The sequence below is a fragment of the Maniola hyperantus genome, chromosome 8 (genome assembly GCF_902806685.2).
Source record: "Maniola hyperantus chromosome 8, iAphHyp1.2, whole genome shotgun sequence".
In the NCBI taxonomy this organism is placed as follows: Eukaryota; Metazoa; Arthropoda; class Insecta; order Lepidoptera; family Nymphalidae; genus Maniola; species Maniola hyperantus.
The window spans coordinates 6,088,422-6,109,314 of record NC_048543.1 but is presented as its reverse complement, the minus strand read 5'-3'; the positions used below and the strand labels follow the sequence as shown (position 1 = coordinate 6,109,314).

At 40.0% G+C, this 20,893-nt stretch overlaps 1 protein-coding gene across 1 annotated transcript; it reads left to right on the top strand.

Moving 5' to 3' along the window:
• The first annotated feature begins 1,496 nt into the window (after nucleotides 1-1,496).
• LOC117984718 (zinc finger protein 596-like) lies at nucleotides 1,497-20,559 on the top strand. The gene is made up of 12 exons (XM_069500062.1): nucleotides 1,497-1,506; nucleotides 1,858-1,986; nucleotides 3,034-3,232; nucleotides 6,848-6,919; nucleotides 7,365-7,433; nucleotides 7,508-7,594; nucleotides 9,590-9,828; nucleotides 13,526-13,650; nucleotides 14,600-14,708; nucleotides 16,444-16,596; nucleotides 16,995-17,190; nucleotides 17,786-20,559. Exons 3-12 carry the CDS (start codon nucleotides 3,079-3,081, stop codon nucleotides 17,959-17,961), a joined length of 1,380 nt encoding a protein of 459 aa, XP_069356163.1. The 5' UTR covers nucleotides 1,497-1,506; nucleotides 1,858-1,986; nucleotides 3,034-3,078; the 3' UTR covers nucleotides 17,962-20,559.
• Nucleotides 20,560-20,893: the final 334 nt, after the last annotated feature.

Genomic DNA, 20,893 nt, shown 5'->3' with positions numbered 1-20,893 from the left:
GAGATAGCGATAGCACGACGTAACGATGCGACACTGATGATGACACGACAATTATTACCATTGTTTAGTAGCCAATATTTGTATTAACCCATCAGCAATATTTGTATTAAACGTTTTTTATGTGAAAACAAGTAAATAACTCATGAGAAATACAATTACGCTTAGTAGCCAATATTTGTATTAACCCATCAGCAATATTTGTATTAAACGTTTTTTATGTGAAAACTAGTAAATAACTCATGAGAAATACAATTACGCCACGAATTCTCAAAGTTTGTTTCTCAACTAAAGTTGCATTCCTTATATGGTATGTATTCTTGAAAAAACCAGTTACACGATTAGGGACAAAAAATAGGTTAGCTGCGTCTCTGTTTATCACATTAGTAACTTTATCTGTGCTCTCTTTTTAGTGTGAATGAGAAAGCAAACGTTCCTGCATCTACCTTTATTACTCTATCTACGACCCTAGTAGAGCTACTTGTTTGGTTATGTTGGCAATACTGTCTTTCTAACAGTGTTATAATGTTGGTATTGAAGCATCCAATACTGGCATACATTTTCGGTTTTGTATGAAAGTCCGGTCTCTTCTTAAAATAGTCTTAAAACCACAGAACAGAAAATATAATTTAAAACGAAGTGATTATATACTCCTTGTTATATATCACTACCACATACTCTTTGCTACGTTTTAAATCTGTATGTTATTGGTCTGTGTTTTAAATCATCATGAATCCAAACCAAAGAGTATTATAATATACAGGGAATCCAAACTCCCAAACTATAAATATTATTATAATTTCATAAAAAATAACCTACCAAATTTTGCAGAAGCTGTAGGCTGACTGGAAAAAGTAACGGTTAACTTGGGAGAGTAATTTTAATGTTATGTGCACAACCACCTTTTCAAGTGCCAAGAAATATAAACCGGCGTAAAATTCATACTATTTCTCTCTAGAAACATGTCAAAGTGTAGAGCATGTCTAAAATCACTTAGGAACATGATTCCTTTTGATGAAAACTACATTATGTACTTTAACATACTCACTAACCTGAATGTAAGTATCACCTTAAAATAATATTGGTTTGAGTGCTGGTTTGAGTAGAGAGAACCTGAATGCTATGTGTAGTGAAACCCATATCTGATTCAATACATACATATAAGTACAATAATTTCTTTTCATTCTACCTACACACATCACACTATGTTAAAGTTCAAGTTGAAGAAAGTTTCAAGTTTCTAGATTTATCAGTGTAGGATGTGCACTGTCTGTCAGCTAGTCACAATAGAACAAGCAACCCTTATAAATTCGCCCAGTCCGTCTGTCCATCTGTCTGTCACACAGCTTTTAAATATCAACTATAAGTGCTGTAAAGTGGTTAATCACAGTTGTAGAAACCTGTGACTGTTAAAAATTGAAAATTGCATGTCTGTAATGCGACTGAAGTTTTTGCCCATCCCAAAATGACCACAAGTTTTCAATTCAATAATTGTTTTTAGCAACTAAGGTGATACAAAACCTTACCTTATGCATGTTTTGACACAATTGATCTGGTTTTTGTACTTATTACATACCTACAGAGTACAAAGTATGAAAATGAATCCATACTAATAATATTATAAATGCGAAAGTGTGTCTGTCTGTCTGTCCGTCTGTCTGTCTGCTAGCCTTTCACGGCCCATGCATTCAACCGATTTGGACGAAATTTGGTACAGCGATAGCTTGGTAGCGGGTAAGGACATAGGCTACTTTTTATCCTGGAAAAACAAAAAGTTCCCACTGGATTTTTAAAACCTAAATCCACGTGGACGAAGTCGCGGGCATCAGCTAGTTGTTTATAAATACTTATCATTTTCAGTTACAGCTGTCTACTAGTGATCCCCAACAACTGTGTAAACGTTGTTTCAAAATTCTTCAGCAGTTCATTGAATTTAGAGAAAAATGCCTAGCAGCTAATGCTGTATTTAGTGACATTATTCCTAAAGAGGTAATATTATATTGACTGTGAACTGGAATCTGATACTATTTCAATTTTAACATCTTTATAGGATGAAGGGAAAACTTGTTTCCTTTAGCTACGTAAATAGTAATCGAGTACACCTGCCAGTGGAAGTGTAGGTGAAGCCTCAAGCCTCACTTGTGTTAAGTGTACCTGTTCTTTCAAATTATTTTACTTCATCTGCGTCGATTAAGATTTTCAAATTCCTGTTTTTCTCGGTTTTCAGGATAAATAATGTGTGAATCCAGGTATAATCTATCTCCATTCAAAATTTCAGCCAAATCCGTGCAGTATTTGATCCCCCCCAAATATTAGTGTGAAGTGTTATGTGATGTGAGAGCTTTAAAATATTTTCTATATTTTAAACATAATAGAGAGAGAGCCAGCGTGTGCCAGACCTTCCTTATATTACAAAAGCTGAAAGTTTCTCTGAATATTGTCCCCTAACACTGGCAGGAACGTTTGTTTGCATTTTGTTTGGATCATGGAGGCTTTGGGAGATAACAGATAATAAAGGTGTAAAAAATCTTACGTCAAAGTACAGTCAAATTTAATTATTATTTCCTTCAGAGTAGTATTAGACACGTCATGCATTGCCAGATACTTAGTGTCGTGGGAACCTCCGCCAGACAGCCCTACACGTTAATAATTTATTAAACTTTAAAGGTGTCTGACAGGGTTTACCACCATACTAAGTGTCTGGCAATTCATGACCTGTTTTCTAATACTATCCTAAATAAAAACTAAAAAAAATTGACTGTATACTTTACTTACTTTAGCTGCTATACTTTATGCCTTTATTACCTGTTATCTCCCAAAGACACCATGATTTAAACAAAAATCCAAACAAACGTTTCTCCCAGTGTTGGAGACAATACATATGCAGAGACCAGAGAAACTTTTAGCTTTTATAAAATAAGGAACGTCTGGCTCGCGCTGGCCATAAAGACATACATGCTAACTTTACTGAACATTCCTACATAGTAGTAATTGTAATTTATTGATGTTGTGTTAAATCAAAAACACTTTAAATAGGATATCAAACAAGAACATACATATTATGACGCTGTCGGTTCTGAAATGGAAGTAAAGCTAGAACCCAAAACAGATGATGAAGAAACTAAAATTTCTTTTGAAAATGATATCACTGATGATTATTTTGGTGACAGGGAACTGCAATATAATGATGATAATTTCACCTATGAGTTGGTTTTGAAGACTGTTAGCAAAGAAGGCAAGTGAAAGACTTCTTATTACCACAACATTTACTTAGTGCATAACCTAATATAATATTTCTATTCATCGTCATCTTCATCTCATCGCTGGCTCACCATTGAGCATGGGTCTCCTCCACGAATAAGAAGGCTTTGGCCATGGTCAACCACACTGGCCAAGAGTAGATTGACTTCACACACCTTTGGGAACATTATGGATAACTCTAGCATGCCGTTTTCCTCACGATGGTTTCCTTCACTGTTAAAGCAAGTGATATATTTATAAGTTCTCCATAATGTTCTCAAGGGGTGTGAAGTCTGCCAATCTGCAGACTTGGCCAGTGAACAGGCCAGTGTGGTAGACTATGGGTTGATCATGATGATGATGATGAAGTCACGAGTATCATACACGATAGTATAAAATATAAGTAACCAATTTGGAATTGAGCCATGTTTTGGTTTGGTTTTGGTTTTTAGAATTTGATTCTCACAGTGTGCACCGCATCACTTAATTACGACTACTTTAGGTCACACAGTGCTAAAAGTCTAGTTATATTATTATTAAGGTTTGGAATGCCTTAACGGCGCGCGGCGTCCCCGTTAACTGCAACTTAATACTTCAAGGCAAGATGAACCGATATCTTCTAGGGAAGTGTGCTCGTTCTAATCACTATTTACAAGATAAAAACCGGTCAAGTGCGAGGCAGACTCGTGCACCGAGGGCTCCGTACTCGGGTATTTTTTTCGACATTCTGCACGATAAATCAAAAACTATTAATAAATAAAAATCTATTTTAGAATAAACAGGTAAAGCCCTTTCATATGATACCCCACTTGGTATATCTTACTTTGAAACGTGACAGACAACGAAGTGATCCTATAAGGGTTCGTTTTTCTTTTTGAGGTACGGAACCCTAAAAACCGGCCAAGTGCGAGTCAGACTCGTGCACCGAGGGTTCCGTATTACAGTAACTTTTCGACATTTTGCACGATAAATCAAAAACCGGCCATGTGCGTGGCGAGCCACGCGCCGTTTAGGGTTCCGTAGTCACAATTATTATAGCTGACCTAGGATAGTGCTTTTATTTTATTTATGAATATTGAGGATATTTACAATAAAACTATAATAGACATTAATATGCAACTCATAATATCTACGTACAATAATTAACCTTGAAAAACAGATATAACTCCTTAACCCTACTTAGCCATGATAGTTTTCCTTTAAAATTGACTATTATTATTATTATTATTATTATTATTATTATTTATTTATTATTTAATCAGAACGGCCATAAAGCCAATTACACTAATTAAAATACGAGTACAAACTAACATAAACATACTTACAAAAATTAACAACTTAAAATTATAAATTTTAAAAAGCAAAATTATAAATTTTCACAAAAGTGCAAGATCTGACCCATGAGGTCAGCCCATTTGTCAGCAAATATGTCACAGCGAGGGGACTCCTTCAGCAGTGCGTTGAGCGCAGCCAAAGTGCGCGGTATGGGTGACCTGGAACGCGCTACCGTGCGACTAAACGGACTTACGAAAAATTTGGAGCGGTGGCGGAGATAGCTGTAATTAGAGGGTGCATAAACGCAGCAGAGCTTGTTGTGTAGTTCAGAGCAGTCAATCACACCCCTAAGAATCTTGCAAATTGTACCAATTTGGTCGCAGTCTCTTCGGGTTTTGAGCGAGTGGAAACCCAAGTGCCCTTGGAGAAATTTTGTGGGATACATAAATGGGTAATACCCGTGCAATTTTTTATATAAATACCTTAGAAAGGCTTTTTGAACCTTTTCAAGTAGCAAGGTGTAAGTGCTTTCATATGGATTCCAAATACAAGCGCTGGTTTCTAGCTTGGCACGAACCAAAGCGTCAAATAGCAGTTTTATCGTGTAACAATTTTGAAAATCTTGAGTATTACGCAAAACAAACCCCAACCGCTGGAATGATTCGGAGGCGAGTGTAGAAATATGGTCATGGAATGTCAGTTTATGGTCAAATATTACTCCCAGGTCTTTTACATTAGTTTGTCTGGGCAATTGAACTCCGCTCATTTTATACGGGAAGAAAACTGGACACCTTCCGCGTCCAAAAGTCATGACCGAACATTTATTGGTGTTGAACTCCATTCTGTTTTCGTCACTCCATTTGATGACAGCATCGATATCATCCTGGAGTTCAACACATTCGGCCTCAGATTTTATTTCCATAAACAATTTCAGGTCGTCAGCGTATAGTAAACACTTGGCCCTTTCCAGCACTAATGGCAGGTCATTGACCATTATCAAGAAAAGGAGAGGACCAAGAATCGAGCCTTGACTGACGCCTGAACGAGTGTGGTAGGGTTTGGACTCATACATGCCAAGCCGTACAAATTGCTTTCGATCTTGCAGATAATTTGCCATTAGATGTAGGAGGTTGGGAGCGAAACCAATCTTAGACAACTTGGATAGTAATATATCATTGTTGACCCCGTCGAACGCTTTCCGAAAATCAAAGTAAAGGACATCAACTTGTCCACCACGATCCAAGCATTCGGAAATGTAGTCTACCAATATCAATAGGTTACTATTAACTGATCGCTTGCTCCTAAAGCCGTGTTGTTCATCAGAGAGAAACACATTGACTTGCTTATGAATTATTTCATGTAGTATGCTCTCAAAAACTTTAGCCGGTGTAGACAAGATTGCTATAGGGCGGAAATCCTCAACAGCTACGGTATTTCTAGTTTTAGGAATAGGGGTAACCCTTGATAGCTTCCATTGTGATGGGTAAGTACCAGATTTAAGAGACAAGTTGAATATATGAAAGAGGGGGAGCACAAAATAATTGGACTTCTTGAGTATATAGGGTGGAATTTCATCCGGGCCTATAGAGCTATTCGGCTTCAACTTAGTAATACCATGCTTTACTTGCTGTGGAGAGAAATTTTGTATACATATCATATTACTGTTTTGGCTGTTATCATAACTATTAGCCTGCGAAGCACTTAGTGATGGAACCTCGGGGAGAAATACGCTTGAGAAAAACTTTGCAAAAGCTTCGGCTGCTTTGGTTCCCACCAGGCGCTCGCCATTGGAATCCACTGTTGGCTCGAAACCACCTTTTGATCGCAAGCACGAGACGTGAGCCCAAAACTTTTGAGGATGCTTCCTGATATTAGTCTCGACATCTTTGATGTAATTTTTATAAGCAATTTGGATATATATACTACTGCTGTGAATTTTTTCACGTTCCAATATACTACCATTTGGCTGATAAAGGGTGATAAAGGGGGGGGGGACGACGATGACGACGACACTTGATTCTAATAATTCTACTACTACTACTACTACTATAGGTATCCCACTCGGGTATAGGAATTTTCCTTTGAAAGGTATTTTTTTCTTGTGATGTAACCACAAATTCAGGGTTTTGGATCCTTTGCTCGTGCTATAAGACCTACCTATCTACCAAACTTCATACCCTATAGGTTTAATTGACAGACACAACAGACAACAAAGTGATCCTATAAGGGTTCCTTTTGAGGCATGGAACCCTAAAAATATGCAATTTTACATGTGATCAATGCATGTCTTATTAAATGAAATATAATATTTATTGTCTGTTTTAAAAAATTTCAGAAGAAAATACAAGCAAAGAGATTAATAGCTCCAAAAGAAAAACTAAATATGCAAAGAAGAAATCACTTAGCGGTAATTTTTAACAGCATTTCTATTTTATTCTAATTAAGTAGATATATCAAATGCTTTATTAGTTTTGGTTATGATTATTACCAGAACTTTTTCTGATATCTAATACAGTTAATATTATCAGGAATCATTGGATCAGTGGAAAATTAAATTTAAATAATATTAATGCAATGCTGGTTTGGTTACACACAATTTTTTTAAATAAACTAAATGAAGGTCTATTTTTATCCTATTTCTAATCATAAGGAGCACAGTGAAAACAATAGGACCCTTGTTAAACCACCAGTAAATATTTGTGTTCAACAAGTATTTATAGGTCTATGTGTTCAATCAAATAGGCAGCTTTCCTTTGTGACAATACTTGGCATAGACATAATTTGTTTTGGTAGATAATGGTAGGCTTTTCAAATGTTTAGTTTTCTAATTTATTTTAATCAAATTCTTTCAGAAAAAAACGGTGTGAGCAAAGGCATAAAAAAAACTAAAAGTGTAAAGACTCCGAAAGAAAAATCTTCTGGTAAATATTTCTGTCTTATTCAAATTAAAGTCATCTGATAGACATGTACCTAAAATTTAATGTTTTTTTTTCAGAACCAAAATCTAAAGGTAATGGCATCAAAAATGGAAAAAGTAAAGGAAAAAGTAATGACACGACTTCAGAAACAAGTCTACCATGTGGTAAATATTTATACTTTGTTGTTGTTTTTGACCTGGTTCCTCCTTCACCTTTCAGTAGAAAGCTGAAACTCCATGAAAAAACTGATGCTGGAAGGGTGATCCATAGTATAGATAGATTTGCCCTTCCAGCATCAGTTTTCCCCTCAAATTATAATATGGGTACTATCAAGTCAAGAGTGAATAGGCATCTTCTAGGCAAGCGCGCTCCATATTAGGAGCGCATCTGCATTACCACTTGCCACGTCTGATTGCAGCCAAGCGCTAGTCTATGAATTAAAAAAAACTGTTTTTGGCCCAACCCGGGAATCGCACCCAGGACCTCGTCATACACATACTAGACCAGACCAATGAAGCAATTTATTTACTAACTAGCTGATGCCCGCGACTTCGTTTACGTGGAATAAGTTTTTAAAAATCCTGTGGGAACTTTGATTTTCCGGGATATAAAGTAGCCTATGTCACTCTCCAGGTCTTTATTTATACCCATACAAAAAATCACGTCAATCCGTTGCACCGTTGCCACGTGATTGAACGACAAACCAACAAACAAACACACTTTCGCATTTATAATAAGGGTACTGATATTATAAAGAAGTTACGTAAGCGGCAGCCAGAAGGATTTTTGAAGGAAACGGAGATAGAATTTTACTAAAATTATTCTTAAATCATTTTAACCTAACCTTAGTCCTCACTCTGCACCAAGGTTAGATGCAGAGTTTCACATTGCGACCTAAATCTAATCTAACCCAACTAAGAGACTGCGTCGAGTGACGACAGAATGTCCCTCTTCACATCTCTCACTTGGTTTAAATACATACCTTAATATTAAAATGTAGATAAATCCCAATCAGTTGGAGTCACGTATGACAACGAGGTTATTTGTTGCTGATGCGCTGGACTAATGACCTAGTGACTTAGCCTTCGAAGATGGTTAGCTGCGTAAGTGATTTGAACTAGGTTATCGTTAGGATATGTAACAAAGAGGTAAGTTTGTTTGTAGGAAGTAATCTCTGGAACTACTGAACCGATTTTGAAAATTCTTTCACCAGTAGAAAGCTTACTCCTGAGTGATAGTGTAAATTCGTTTTCCATAAATTAAAGATACCTACGAAAATTGTAATAAGCAACCCGTTCGAAGCCGGGGCGGGTCGCTAGTTCATTATAATATAACAATATTGATTAAAATTTACAAGACGTCAAGACCCGCTTCTTTCTATGTGTGTTTATAGCTTAAGTTACGGACACTGAACTCGAAGGTTGAGATCTATAGAGCTTACACGGATAATATATGTATGGACTATACGTATAATATTTACTATGTACTGGGTATAAGGCGGAGAGACGCCCGCACACCCCGCACCGGGTAATGGCGCGGGTGTGCGGGACGTTCCCACCCCGATTGCTATCTCGACCTCTCGCGTACTATATATACTTTGAATTTTCTTAGGCTTAAGTAAACCTACGTACGTACTACGTAGGGCCTACGCAGCATAGTCAATCCGAAACAACACAAATTAGGTTTAAGTTTCAGTTAAAACGAGACAGATTCATGCCAGCGATATAACGCTGTCACAGTAAGTCTGAGCAAAGTGAAAGTGCTCTATAGATTTCAGCCTAAAGGCCAACACAAACAGACGTGGAGGGGAATGGCATTGGCCACATTCATAAGGCCGCGTTTACACCTGTAAGTTTTACTCACGTAAGTATAGCTTACTCGATTAATTAACAATATTTGACAGTAAATATATACTAAGGTAAATAAATGTACTTATAAAAGTGATACATTAGTAAATTTGTCGTAAGTTATCCATGTAAGGTACTTATATGAGTAAACTTGCGGGTGTATCCGTGTGTACTGTAAGTTGTAACTATGCCAATACGTGTGTTTTTAACAATAACGTGTACTGACGTTTCTACTTTGAACCTTCGATTTGAACTTCTCTGTTTTGAATCCTTTAGTTGTGGGCGACAGCTTGCAAGTGACATTATTTTCAGGTTTATGCACGAAATCATTCGAAGATAATGCCGAACTGGATGTACATTTATCAACACACAGGCAGAACAACAGCTGTAACAATTGTGAAGAAAAATGCGTAGACTGGCAAGAGTTAATGTCACACAGAATAAAACACTTGCCAGGAAAGAAACTTCCATGTCACTTGTGCTCACAGAAATTTAAATCTGCAATTTATATGGAACATCATTTCAGAAAATATCATCATACAGAAGGAGAAGTAAGTGCAATCCATTTTTCCTTTGCTGACATGCCAAAATTAATTATAACCTAAACCACTGATCGTAGAGACATGTTGAAAGGTGTGTTCTTTGTAAAGAGTAGGTATCCACTAAGAAAGGATTTTAAAAAATTCCACCCCTAATTGGGTTAAATTGGATATATAAAAGACTTGTCCTAACTGACAGACTGATCTATCAACGCACAGCCTAAACCGCTGGAGTTAGTAACATGAATTTTTCACAGTAAGTTTCTTTTATGCCCTCAAAAATACTGTGGGTGTGGGAATATCATTTTTCGATTTCTAGATCCGTTTGTGAAATATGATGTTTTAAAGTGGTAATTTTTATTAGAGTTAAGTGTCCCGGGGCCATTTATCAGCCAAATGACACACGTGAAAAAATTCACAGCAGTGGTACATATAATCAATTTTAAAGGAAATTTATCATGGGTAAGGGACAACCCTCCACCTCCCATGGCCCCACCAACCTCTCGGTTATATGGGCCGAATCGCGGGAGGGCGCCCGTTCGGTACTTGCTCTTGGCATTTCCCGGGGCGCCTTCTTGACTCCCTACAAATTATTTTTGTCTCTTCCTTGTCCCTTATGCTCACTCTCCCCCCTTGGGGGCTAGACGTCACTAACACAGCTGTGATCTCCGCTGCTGCTCCTCCGTGGTGCCGGCCTGGCACCTGTACGCTCCGAGCTGCTTCGCCTCTTATGCCAATGGTGCGCGAATTCCCGTAGCCGGTTGTAGTTCCCCGCCGATGAGACGAGGTCCGTGTAGAAGACCGGCCCCGCTTCCCCGCGTACGATTCCATCCAACATCGTCACTCGCAAGTCGTCATAGAGGGGACACTCCCACAGTACATGGTGCCTATCCTCGTCGCCAAGGCCGCACTCGCACGCCGGGCTCTCGCACAACGTCATCCTATGCAGGCGCGCCCGGAAACAGCCGTGTCCGATGAGGATCTGTGAGGTCTCGTAGTCCGGCACGACCCAGGTGGCCCCGAGCCTGCCGGATACGTCTGGGAAAAAGCGTCGCAATTCGTCACCCCAAATCTCCGCAGACCACCGCTCCTGCTACATCGCAATCACATCCGATCCGATATCCCGCTTGCGTCTGCTCAACTCCTTCTTGGGCACGGACTGGCGCACCTCTTCGATTCTCCCAACACGGATCAATTCCAGGTCGGCCGGCAACACACCCGCGAGCACCGCTAGCGCAGCGGAGCTGGCAGAGCGATACGCTTTTGTGAGTAAGATGAGGGAAGACCTCTGCGCCTTGATGAGCGTCGACCGCACGACGTGAAGCACCGCCCTCCCCGCCCAGCACGCTGCAGCATACGTTATCGTCGCTACGAATGTTCCACGGTACAGGATGCGCAGCGCAGGATAACGGATGCCCCAGGATGAAGTCGACACACGCGACATCTTCCCGAAGCATCTCGCCGCGCGCTCCCCGATCGACAACGCATGCTGCGCGAAGGACAGACTTGCATCGATAGTCACGCCAAGAACGACCGCCTCCGTCACGTGCCTGATCGAGCTACCACCGAGCTTGATTACTGGGGGTCGCTTCCTGAGCTTGCCCTTTAGCGTCATAGTTTGCGACTTGCTGGGAGCGAATGCGAGCCGGTTGCGACGGCCCCAGTCCTCAATCTGCCGGATGGTATCGGCCGCGGCGGTCTCGATCGCTCTACGCGTATCGGCCTCAATCAGAATCGTGACGTCGTCCGCGTATGCTACGATCTTTACTCCCCCCGGTAGCGGCAACCGAAGCAAGTCGTCAAGGAGGACGTTCCATAAAGTTGGCCCCAGCACTGATCCCTGTGGACATCCCATGGTCGACGTCTTCCACCGCCCCTGGTCCCCGATGAATAGGCCAACGCGCCTGTTGTGAAAGTAGCTCGCTAACATGCGGTAGATGTTCGGAGGACAACCTCCCCTCTTGGATTTCAAGAGGATCATAGGCCACATAGGCGTTGTCGAAGGCGCCTGATATATCCAAGAAGATTGCACGTATTTCGCCTCAGTAGTTTTGGCAGTGCCGAGGACCGCCTGCAGCGCCGATACGGTCGACTTACCCGGAGAAAATCCATGCTGGAAGTCCGAGATCCCACTGGTGATCTGCGGTGCGCATATGAGCATGACACGTTCAAGAATTTTCCCAAGAACGGGGAGGAGCGTAATGGGACGGTAAGCCTTCGGGTCAGTGAGAGGCTTGTCATTGCCCTCTATCATGGGTAAGTACGGTTCACAGGTTAAGGAGTTAGATCTGTGATGCATTGCAGACGGACTTCAACACCCTGACCATGTGGTGTCACGATGCGGGTTTAGTTCTTAATGTCAAAAAAACCAAATTAATTCACATCAGATCAGCCTATCTAAAATATCTCCCCTTTAAAAAATTATAGCTCACGATCATGTCTGTCTACACAGTGATAATCTGAACTGTTGTAATTGCCCTTCGATTGAGCTAGTCGACCGATATACCTATCTCGGTCTCACCATTGACTGTAAATTCAACTGGGGTTTGCACATAGATTATGTATGTAATAAACTAAGGCAATTTCTCGCTAATATAATTATCTTGAATCGACGGATTCCATTTAAAACCAAATATGCTATATAACTCGTTTGCTCTAACTTACGTACAATATGGTCTCAGTAGCTACGGTCGAACTTATAAAACTTACCTCAATAATATATATAAGTTACAGTTAAGAATTTTAAAAACTATTGTCTCTAGTTCCATTAAATCGAAATACGACGGCAATGAACTAGGGCTATTTAAACATTGTAAAACATTACCCGTTCAGGAACAGTTTAAATGCTCATTACTAAAGGAGGAGTTCTTCAACGAGAAGATACTCCGGAAAATAGAACATCCTGTACAGACTCGTGTGATGACGGCTAACCGCCTGCACACTACGCGCGCTAACAATACTTACGGCGAGCGAACCACCGCGTACTTGGTTCCGCGATTCATAAATGAACTACCTCCAACGCTGATTAAAAAAATAGATATTAAAAACATTAAGTATAAATAAAAAGAATATTTTTTAGCAAAGTTAGATGGCTGAGTCTTTTGTGTCTATGTAGATTATATAATTATTTATATTAGTGCTAATCCTATTCACCTAATAAACCCTAAATTTAATAAACCTACTCACGATGATAATATGTTACATACTTACGTGATTCTTCGCGTTATATATACCTACTGAAGATTATTTCTTTTAAGTAATTAGTTAATAGGTATCTTCGTTGCAGATAGGCACCGAGGACAAACCTCTGTGGTTTTTTCGGTGTTTTTAGTTTAAGCTTTTATTTGTATGTATTTTTATTTGATAATAAATTAAAAAAAAAAAAAAAAAAAACTGTTTTTCGAGGTTAAAATAATTGTGACTACGGAACCCTACACTGCGCGTTGCCCGCCACGCACGTAGCCGGTTTTTTTTACTTGGTAGTTTGGCAGAGTAGGTACTCTAAAATGGAGGTGGATTAGTTTGGAAGAAGTCAATGTCTAGGTGATGCACGCGACTCCGTCCGCGTGAATTTAGGCTTTTAAAAATCCCGTCGGAACTCTTTGATTTTCCAGGATCAAAAGTATGCTATGTCCTTCCCCAGGATGAAAGCTATCGCCGCGCAACAGTGATTAAAAGTTGGCTTCAAATATTGTTTTATTGTCTTCAGACGCAAAAGCTGAGATGTAGACTATGTGACCGCGCTTTCGCGACACCGATGCGACTGCGTGTTCACTCCTATGACTATCACAACATTAAGAAAAAGAAATTTTACTGTGACTACTGCAACAAATTGTGAGTGATCATAATAATATAGAATATATAGTAATATAGAAGGCTAAATAGCTCAACTGTTCCAGGAGCGGAATGAAATCTGAAAGGTCGGCGGTTGAAACCGCACCTGTTTCACTATTGTCTTACCTACTACTAGCGCAAGCTTTTTACGCTTAGTTGGAGGGGAAAGGGGAAAGTTAGTCATGATTAATATAGCTAAATTCTTAAAAAAAAAGTTTTTTTATTCCATTACAAGTTAGCCCCGGACTGCGATAACATCTGGTGGTAAGTAATGAATGATGATGCGGTCTAAGGTGGAAACAGGCTAACTACGGGCTCCGGCGTTTTATTAAGGCCCTGCTCATACCCTAATTGGTTTCTACGCTTACATATTTGCATCAAAATTCTTGATGGCTCCACTTCTTAAATGTTTCTCTGGGTCCTAAGGATGAATTCTACCAAACCTTGATCACAAAACACCGTATTCTGCATTGTTTCGCCGTACACACTGCACAGCTGATGGAATGGATGATGAAATTTTCATATTGCATTGTATTTTGTAGTTTCATATTGCAGTGTATTTCCATTACCGCTATAACAACAAATAATAAAAATTTGAAATGGCTGACATGTAAATTAAAAAAATTATAGAGTGCATAATCTTGTACGATGGTACTGAACCCTTCGTTTGCGAGTACGACTCGTACTTGACTGGTTTTTCAGCATGTTATGATAATATCATTGGCATTTAGTATTTAACTAGCTAATGCCCGCGACTTCGTTCGCTTGGATTTTGGTTTTTAAAAATCCTGTGTTTTGGGATAAAAATTTATGTAGCCTGTGAACTATACCTACCCATGCAAAATATCACGGCGATCCGTTGCTCCGTCGCGACGTGATTCAAGGACAAACAAACACACTTTCGCATTTATAATATGGGTAGTGATTAAAGTGTTCTTATTTGTTTTAGATGTTTGAACAAGTGTCGCCTAAAGGTTCACCTCGCGACACATTTGGATATAAGACCCTTCAGTTGCGATTTGTGTGATTCCACTTTCAAACTTAGCAATAATTTAAGGGTAAGATTTGAATATCATTTCAACCACAGATATGTCCAGATTTGCAACTAGCGTGGCCCCCTCAGTCCCTCTCGCTCAAGCAGATTTTCTTACTTGTGAAATGTCATTCCTTCTACACTTCACGTTGTTTGCCAAATACTCACGTACAAATACATTTTGGCAAACAAAAAAAAGTGGCCACGGTGATAAGGACAAATCACAATCATTTTGTCACGTTCTAATAAGAGCTTGTTGTTGTTGTTAAAATGTATTTGTACGTGAGTATTTGACAAACAACGTGAAGTGTAGAAGGAATGACATTTTACAAGTAAGAAAATCTGCTTGAGCGAGAGGGACTGAGGGAGCCACGCTAGTTGCAAATCTGGACATATTATCTGTGAGTGGAACGAAGGGTTAGCTGCAATCAGAGCTGTGGGCAAGTAAAGTAAAGCAGCCTAAGATTGATCTTGTCTAGACGATGCCTATTCACTCTTGACTTGAAGGTATATTAAAACTTCAGGCCATTTAGATCCCCACGCTGGCCAAGCCGGCCGGCTGCGTATTGTCAGAGATCACACATCGCCGAGAACTAGTTGAATAACTTAAATTCTAAGCAATTTTTTTATCATCATCAACCGATAGACGTCTATTGCTGGCGCTTGAAGGGACTTCCACATACCACGGTCTTGCGCCGCCTGAATCCAGCGGTTCCCTGCGACCCGTTTGATGTTGTGTATCCACGTAGTGGGGGGGCCCACTAAGTGGATACACAACACCTCCAACGCTGCGCTTTCCGGTGCGGTGCGGTGCGGAGGTCGCCATTCTGGCACCTTGGGACCCCAAGTAGGGTTTTTCGAATTGTGCGATTTTTTATGGTAATCAAAAATTAGTGGTGACTGATGTATAATATGTTGAATGTTGAACAGAATAACAGCGTTGTGGTTACGTCACGTGTATCCACAACAGTTAACTGAGTTCGGGGCCTTTTCGTTGGCACGACACATTAAAGACACTGTTGTTACAGTACGCGGCAGAAAATAATGTACATCGATCTTTAGGCTTTGTAGAGCGTTGTCTCTGTCACTCATACCTACGTGACGTTTTGTCGGTCTCAACGACTGAGACAATACTCTACAAAACCGCTATCTCTTTCTAAAGGTCGATGTACATTATTTTCTGCCGCGTACTGTATGTTAGATTTTAATGCGTTATTATTTGTAAATGTATAATAATAGTGTTGTCTCAAGTTCGCGTAAAAATTATCACCACTATAATATCTTCTTACAAATGCAACAACCGACTATTAAAAAGTGTGATTTATTACTTATCTATACTTAATATTATAAAGAGGTACAGTTTGTAAGTTTGTTTGTAGGGGGTAATCTCTGTAACTACCGAACCGATTTTGAAAATTCTTTCGCTAGTAGAAAGATACATTATTTCTGAGTGACATATGCTATATATCAATCCCATTGTCCATTTGTTCGTTTTCTCCCTAGCGTTAAGGTTGTCTGGAAGAGATCGCTATTTAGCGATAAGACCGCCTTTTTGTACCTACTTAAAGATTTCTTTTTGTAACCTGTCATTTGTGTTTCTGTGGTGCAATAAAGTATATACATACATACATCAATAAAATTAGAGATCCCTTGAAAATTGTAACAAGCCACCCGTGCGAAGCCGGGACAGGTCGCTAGTTTTGAATAAAGCATTTGATTTGATTTGATAAGCAAATAATTGTATACTATTCTGTTTGTAGCTCCATAAAAAGGCGAGGCACAATCCGGACAGAGTGTATTGCCCGCGATGCCACAACGTGTACGACTCGCAGGCTGTGCTCGACAAGCATGTGTGTAAGCACGGAGCCGTGATGTGCCCTGTGTGCGGTAAAGTTTTCCCAAGTCGGACCAATGTAAGGAGTCATTGGGTATTTGCCTATATCCATACTATTATTATAAATGCGAAAGTGTGTCTGTCTGTCTGTCCTGTTGACTTAGAATGATGAAATTTGGCAGATTAAAAAATGTGTAATTTCTTGTACGATGGTACAGAACCCTTCGTGTGCAAATCCGACTCGCTCTTGACTGATTTATATCAATATTACAGAAAAGGCTTGCACTGGACGTCAATCAATGACTCCTTCGAGTGTATAAACATCGCTTCAGCATCTTAATTTGTAACGTTACACACTCAGGCGCACGAAGTTGTCTTCACTTTCTGGAATACGACTGAGCATTGCCTATCTGAAGCTTAAGCGGACCGTCGTCGTTATCGTCGTGGGTTTTTGACAAGTTTAATTTTATCTTACAGTTGAACAGGCACATGCGAACCCACGACATGAACAGATGGTACGAGTGCACACTCTGTCCGGCGCGCTTCCGCGGCAGCGACGCGCTGGCCGCGCACCGCGACAAGCACGCCGGCGTGCCGCGCCACGCGTGCGAGTACTGCCCCGCCAAGTTCTACTACGCCGCCGTGCTCGTCAAGCACCGCCGCACACACACCGGTGAGCGAGCCTCGAGCTAACGTTTCTCGCGTGCTTCTGCGTGAGGTTGTCCCGGAATACTTGATAGTGGGTACCTTACACCCACGACGGTGGTTACGACGGAATCAAGTACAATTCAGACGAATTTAACAAACGCTCGTATCGCGTAATCTCTTATCCATGCTAATATTTTAATGCGATAGTGTCTGTCTGTCTGCTAACTCTTCACGGCCAACAGTTTAACCGATTCTGATGTTTGGTACAGAGTTAGCTTACATCCGGGAGCCTTGATGAAGGAAGGCTACTTTTTAGCCCGGAAAATTAAAGAGTTCCCACGGGATTTTTAAAAACCTAGATCCACGCGGACGAAGTCGCGGGCATCATCTAGTCGTTTATATATCTTTCTCTTTTATGAGATCGAAGGGAATCGGGAGCCGCCGGGCTCGCATCGCTGTGGTGTATCCACACCACACACTCGGGCCACGTGGCCTTAGAGTGAACCAAGTCTGGTTGTTCTCGGTTGATTGAATTCGGATGATCTATCCGTACAAATCTTACCCAGGATTAATGATTTTGTTTCAAATCTTTAGTAACAGGTATTTATCTTTATTTGCAGGCATTAAACCGTATGTCTGCAAGATATGCCAAAAAGCTTTTACAGGGAACAATAATCTTAAAGTACATATGAAAGTGCATGGAAAGTTTCTTATTAAGAAGAAGGAACCCAGTGATGAAGTATCGCTTCTGCAACAAGTAGCGGATTGTAACCGCGTCCGGAAGATTGTTGGCTGAAACATAACCCGGCGGCAGCGAGTCCAACGCGGCTGCTGGAAGTTGCTATACAGGCAAACGTAGGCGTTCATAATACATAATGTGTAGTGAAGCGGGCCTTGGAGCCGTGCTCCTGAAGTCACCAGCGTTGCAACTTGCAGTTGTGCCACTGTACAGTTTTAAACCAGCGAAGTTTAGCGTCAGATGTCAGCCTACTGGACTATGCAACGCTCCCATTTAGAACATAGATAATGTCTAAATATGTGATTTAGTTCAGACAGACTACAAAATAGAGATATAAATAAAAAGCGGTTACGCACTCATCCGATCCGAATCCGTGAAAATACGTTCCTTTTTGTTTTGTATGGGAGCTTATGACATATGTCGTAGATAATCGCTGTTATTCTCACAGATGGATTGAACTCGGATGACGGAGGTGCAGTGCGTATTCGCCGTCACAAGAAAATTAAGGCCCAAAACGCGAGGTTTGAGGATAATGCGACGCGGTGAGGTCATCTTATAAATAAATAAATAAATAAAAATCTTTTTTATTCAAATAAACTTTTACAAGTACTTTCGAATAGTCGGATGCATCTACCACTGGTTCGGAATGCCTTTCCTACCGAGAAGAACCAGCAAGAAACTCGGCAAAGAAGCCCACATATAAAACTGAAAATTAGTCAAAGGCTTTCGTCGCTTGTATATACAATTGCGAATCCTCAAGTTCTTTGGGCACATTACGAGGACAGACACCGCGTGGACAAGGTTGAGTGCAGGGCATACCATACGTCCACGTGGACGAACCCCAACTAGGTGAACCGACTTAATCCGCTTCGTAACGAACACGCCTGTCTCCGTGTGTGCACGTAATGCCACCAACAGAAGTCGCTGAAGAGAGATCGCGCGAGCAGCAGTAAAAAATTCATAGCCACGACCACTGTCAAGAGTGAACGGTTGAGAAGAAGCAAGGACGCATCCTGCTTGAGAATCCGTTCAGATAAACCGGCGCGGCGAGCATAGTAAATCTTGATCGTATTTAAAATTGAGTTCTAAGACATTGAAAGTAAGATTCGTTTTTACATTTCTTTTCTTTATTAACAAGATGCTTGTGTGCTCCGGTTGCGATAGGTTCCTTTCGGTATAAAAAACGCTCTCCGGTGCTCTCCGAGTCAGTCTATCTGAAGGGATCCTTAGGTGTTGTATGTAGCCTATGCATCTCAGCGTTCATTTACAAACCGTACCTTAATTTCTATAATAGGGTACATACGGGATTTTATTATGGATGAATGATTTATTTATTCGATACAATGCTTAAGTATAGTACGCGACAGGTCGAGATGGCAATCGGGGAGTGCCCCGCACATCCCCCGCGCTAACCCGGTGCGGGTGTGCGGGGCGTCCCCCTGCCTCATACCCCGATTCCATCTCAACCTGTTGCGTACTATATGTGCCTACAAATGTATGAAATAATTATTTTGTAAAGAAAAATGTGTAAAAAATATTTACTAATAGGTATTGATCGTTTAAATAAATAAATAAAAATAAATATATTATTTTAGTATTTCAATTTACAACTAGGTATAGTACGCGACAGACGACAGGTCGAGATGTCAATCGGGGTGGGGACCCCCCAGGGTGCGGGTGCGGGCGCGGGTGACGTGCGGTGCGTCCCCCCGCCTCATGCCACGATTGCCATCTCGACCCAAGATCTCGACCTATACCCATGTACTTGATAAACCAAAATTACGAAAAAGTTAGGACAAGTGCCTACTTACTATGGAAATTAAATGCAGAAAAAAGATGTAGGTATACCGTATAATATCTAATCAGGCATATGATAGAGAAACACCTTTAATTTATAAATTATTTATTACAGAAATACAGTTTACGCCTAGGTAAAAAAGTAAATAAATGTATCACATACAAAAAAGTCTTTGGCAAGTACAGAAATTGTATACTGGATATATTTCTATAAAAGAAAAAACAAATAGGAATAACTCCTTTTTTAAGTCTGTTCAAAAGTAACAAAATTTTAATACTTAAGTATTACAAATGCTAATGCTATTCTTAAATTACTGTATAATAGGAACACAAAAGGGATATGGACTGCATAATATTTTTACAATAGGTACAAAATACTAACAAATATTATGTAGGTACTTTTTCATTACACTCAAAACAAAAGCGCGCCGCGCGCTTTTCGGGACCTTCCAAGAACTTTGTTTTAGCCCCCGCGGTGTACCTCAAGTATGACCTCGCGTGATTTAAGCGCCCAGTCATCATGCAATGCAGTGGTGTATAAATCTAGCTTCACTGCATGTATCGAAAAATTATAATAATTGTTTAAGATCTATTTTACTGGTAGGTACTTAATTGGTCAAAATATTTTATTTTACATAAATTCGAAAAATTACACTACAACAACAAGGAGGGCTTATAATAATTTAGGGTCCCGTACCCGAAGGGTGCCAACGGGACCCTATTACTAAGACTCCGCTGTCCGCCTGTCTTAGTGGGCTGTATCTCATGAACCGTTATAGGTACTAGTAGTAAATGTATTTCTATTGCCGCTATAACAACCAATAGTAAAAAATTCAAAATGACCGTCATGAAAATTAAATAAAATGTGTTATTTCTTGTGCGACGGTACGGAACCCTTCATTTACGAGTCCGACAAGCACTTGACCGATTTTCAAACATTCATCTAATTTATAAATAATCGAGGCAGATTAAAAGCGAAACGGCGATGCGTCTATTCCAAAATGTAACAAACTAAACTGGAGCTTTATCTCAATAAAAGATACGTAAAAAGTTGTGTGTATAGGTATGTATAATAATAAAATTAAACCAATAAACATTTTGAATGTACAAAGATATTTCAACACATTGTATTTCTATTTTAAACAACATTCAATAAAAATATCTAAGTTAAAATATTTATTTTTAACTAGTA

Bases quoted from the DNA above. Each gene is read 5' to 3' on its own strand.
- LOC117984718 (XM_069500062.1), top strand. From the start codon at position 3,079: ATGGAAGTAAAGCTAGAACCCAAAACAGATGATGAAGAAACTAAAATT. The intron at 6,920-7,364 runs GTAATTTTTAAC...AAATTCTTTCAG, and splicing joins AAAGAAGAAATCACTTAGCG to AAAAAAACGGTGTGAGCAAA. The intron at 14,709-16,443 runs GTAAGATTTGAA...TTCTGTTTGTAG, and splicing joins AACTTAGCAATAATTTAAGG to CTCCATAAAAAGGCGAGGCA.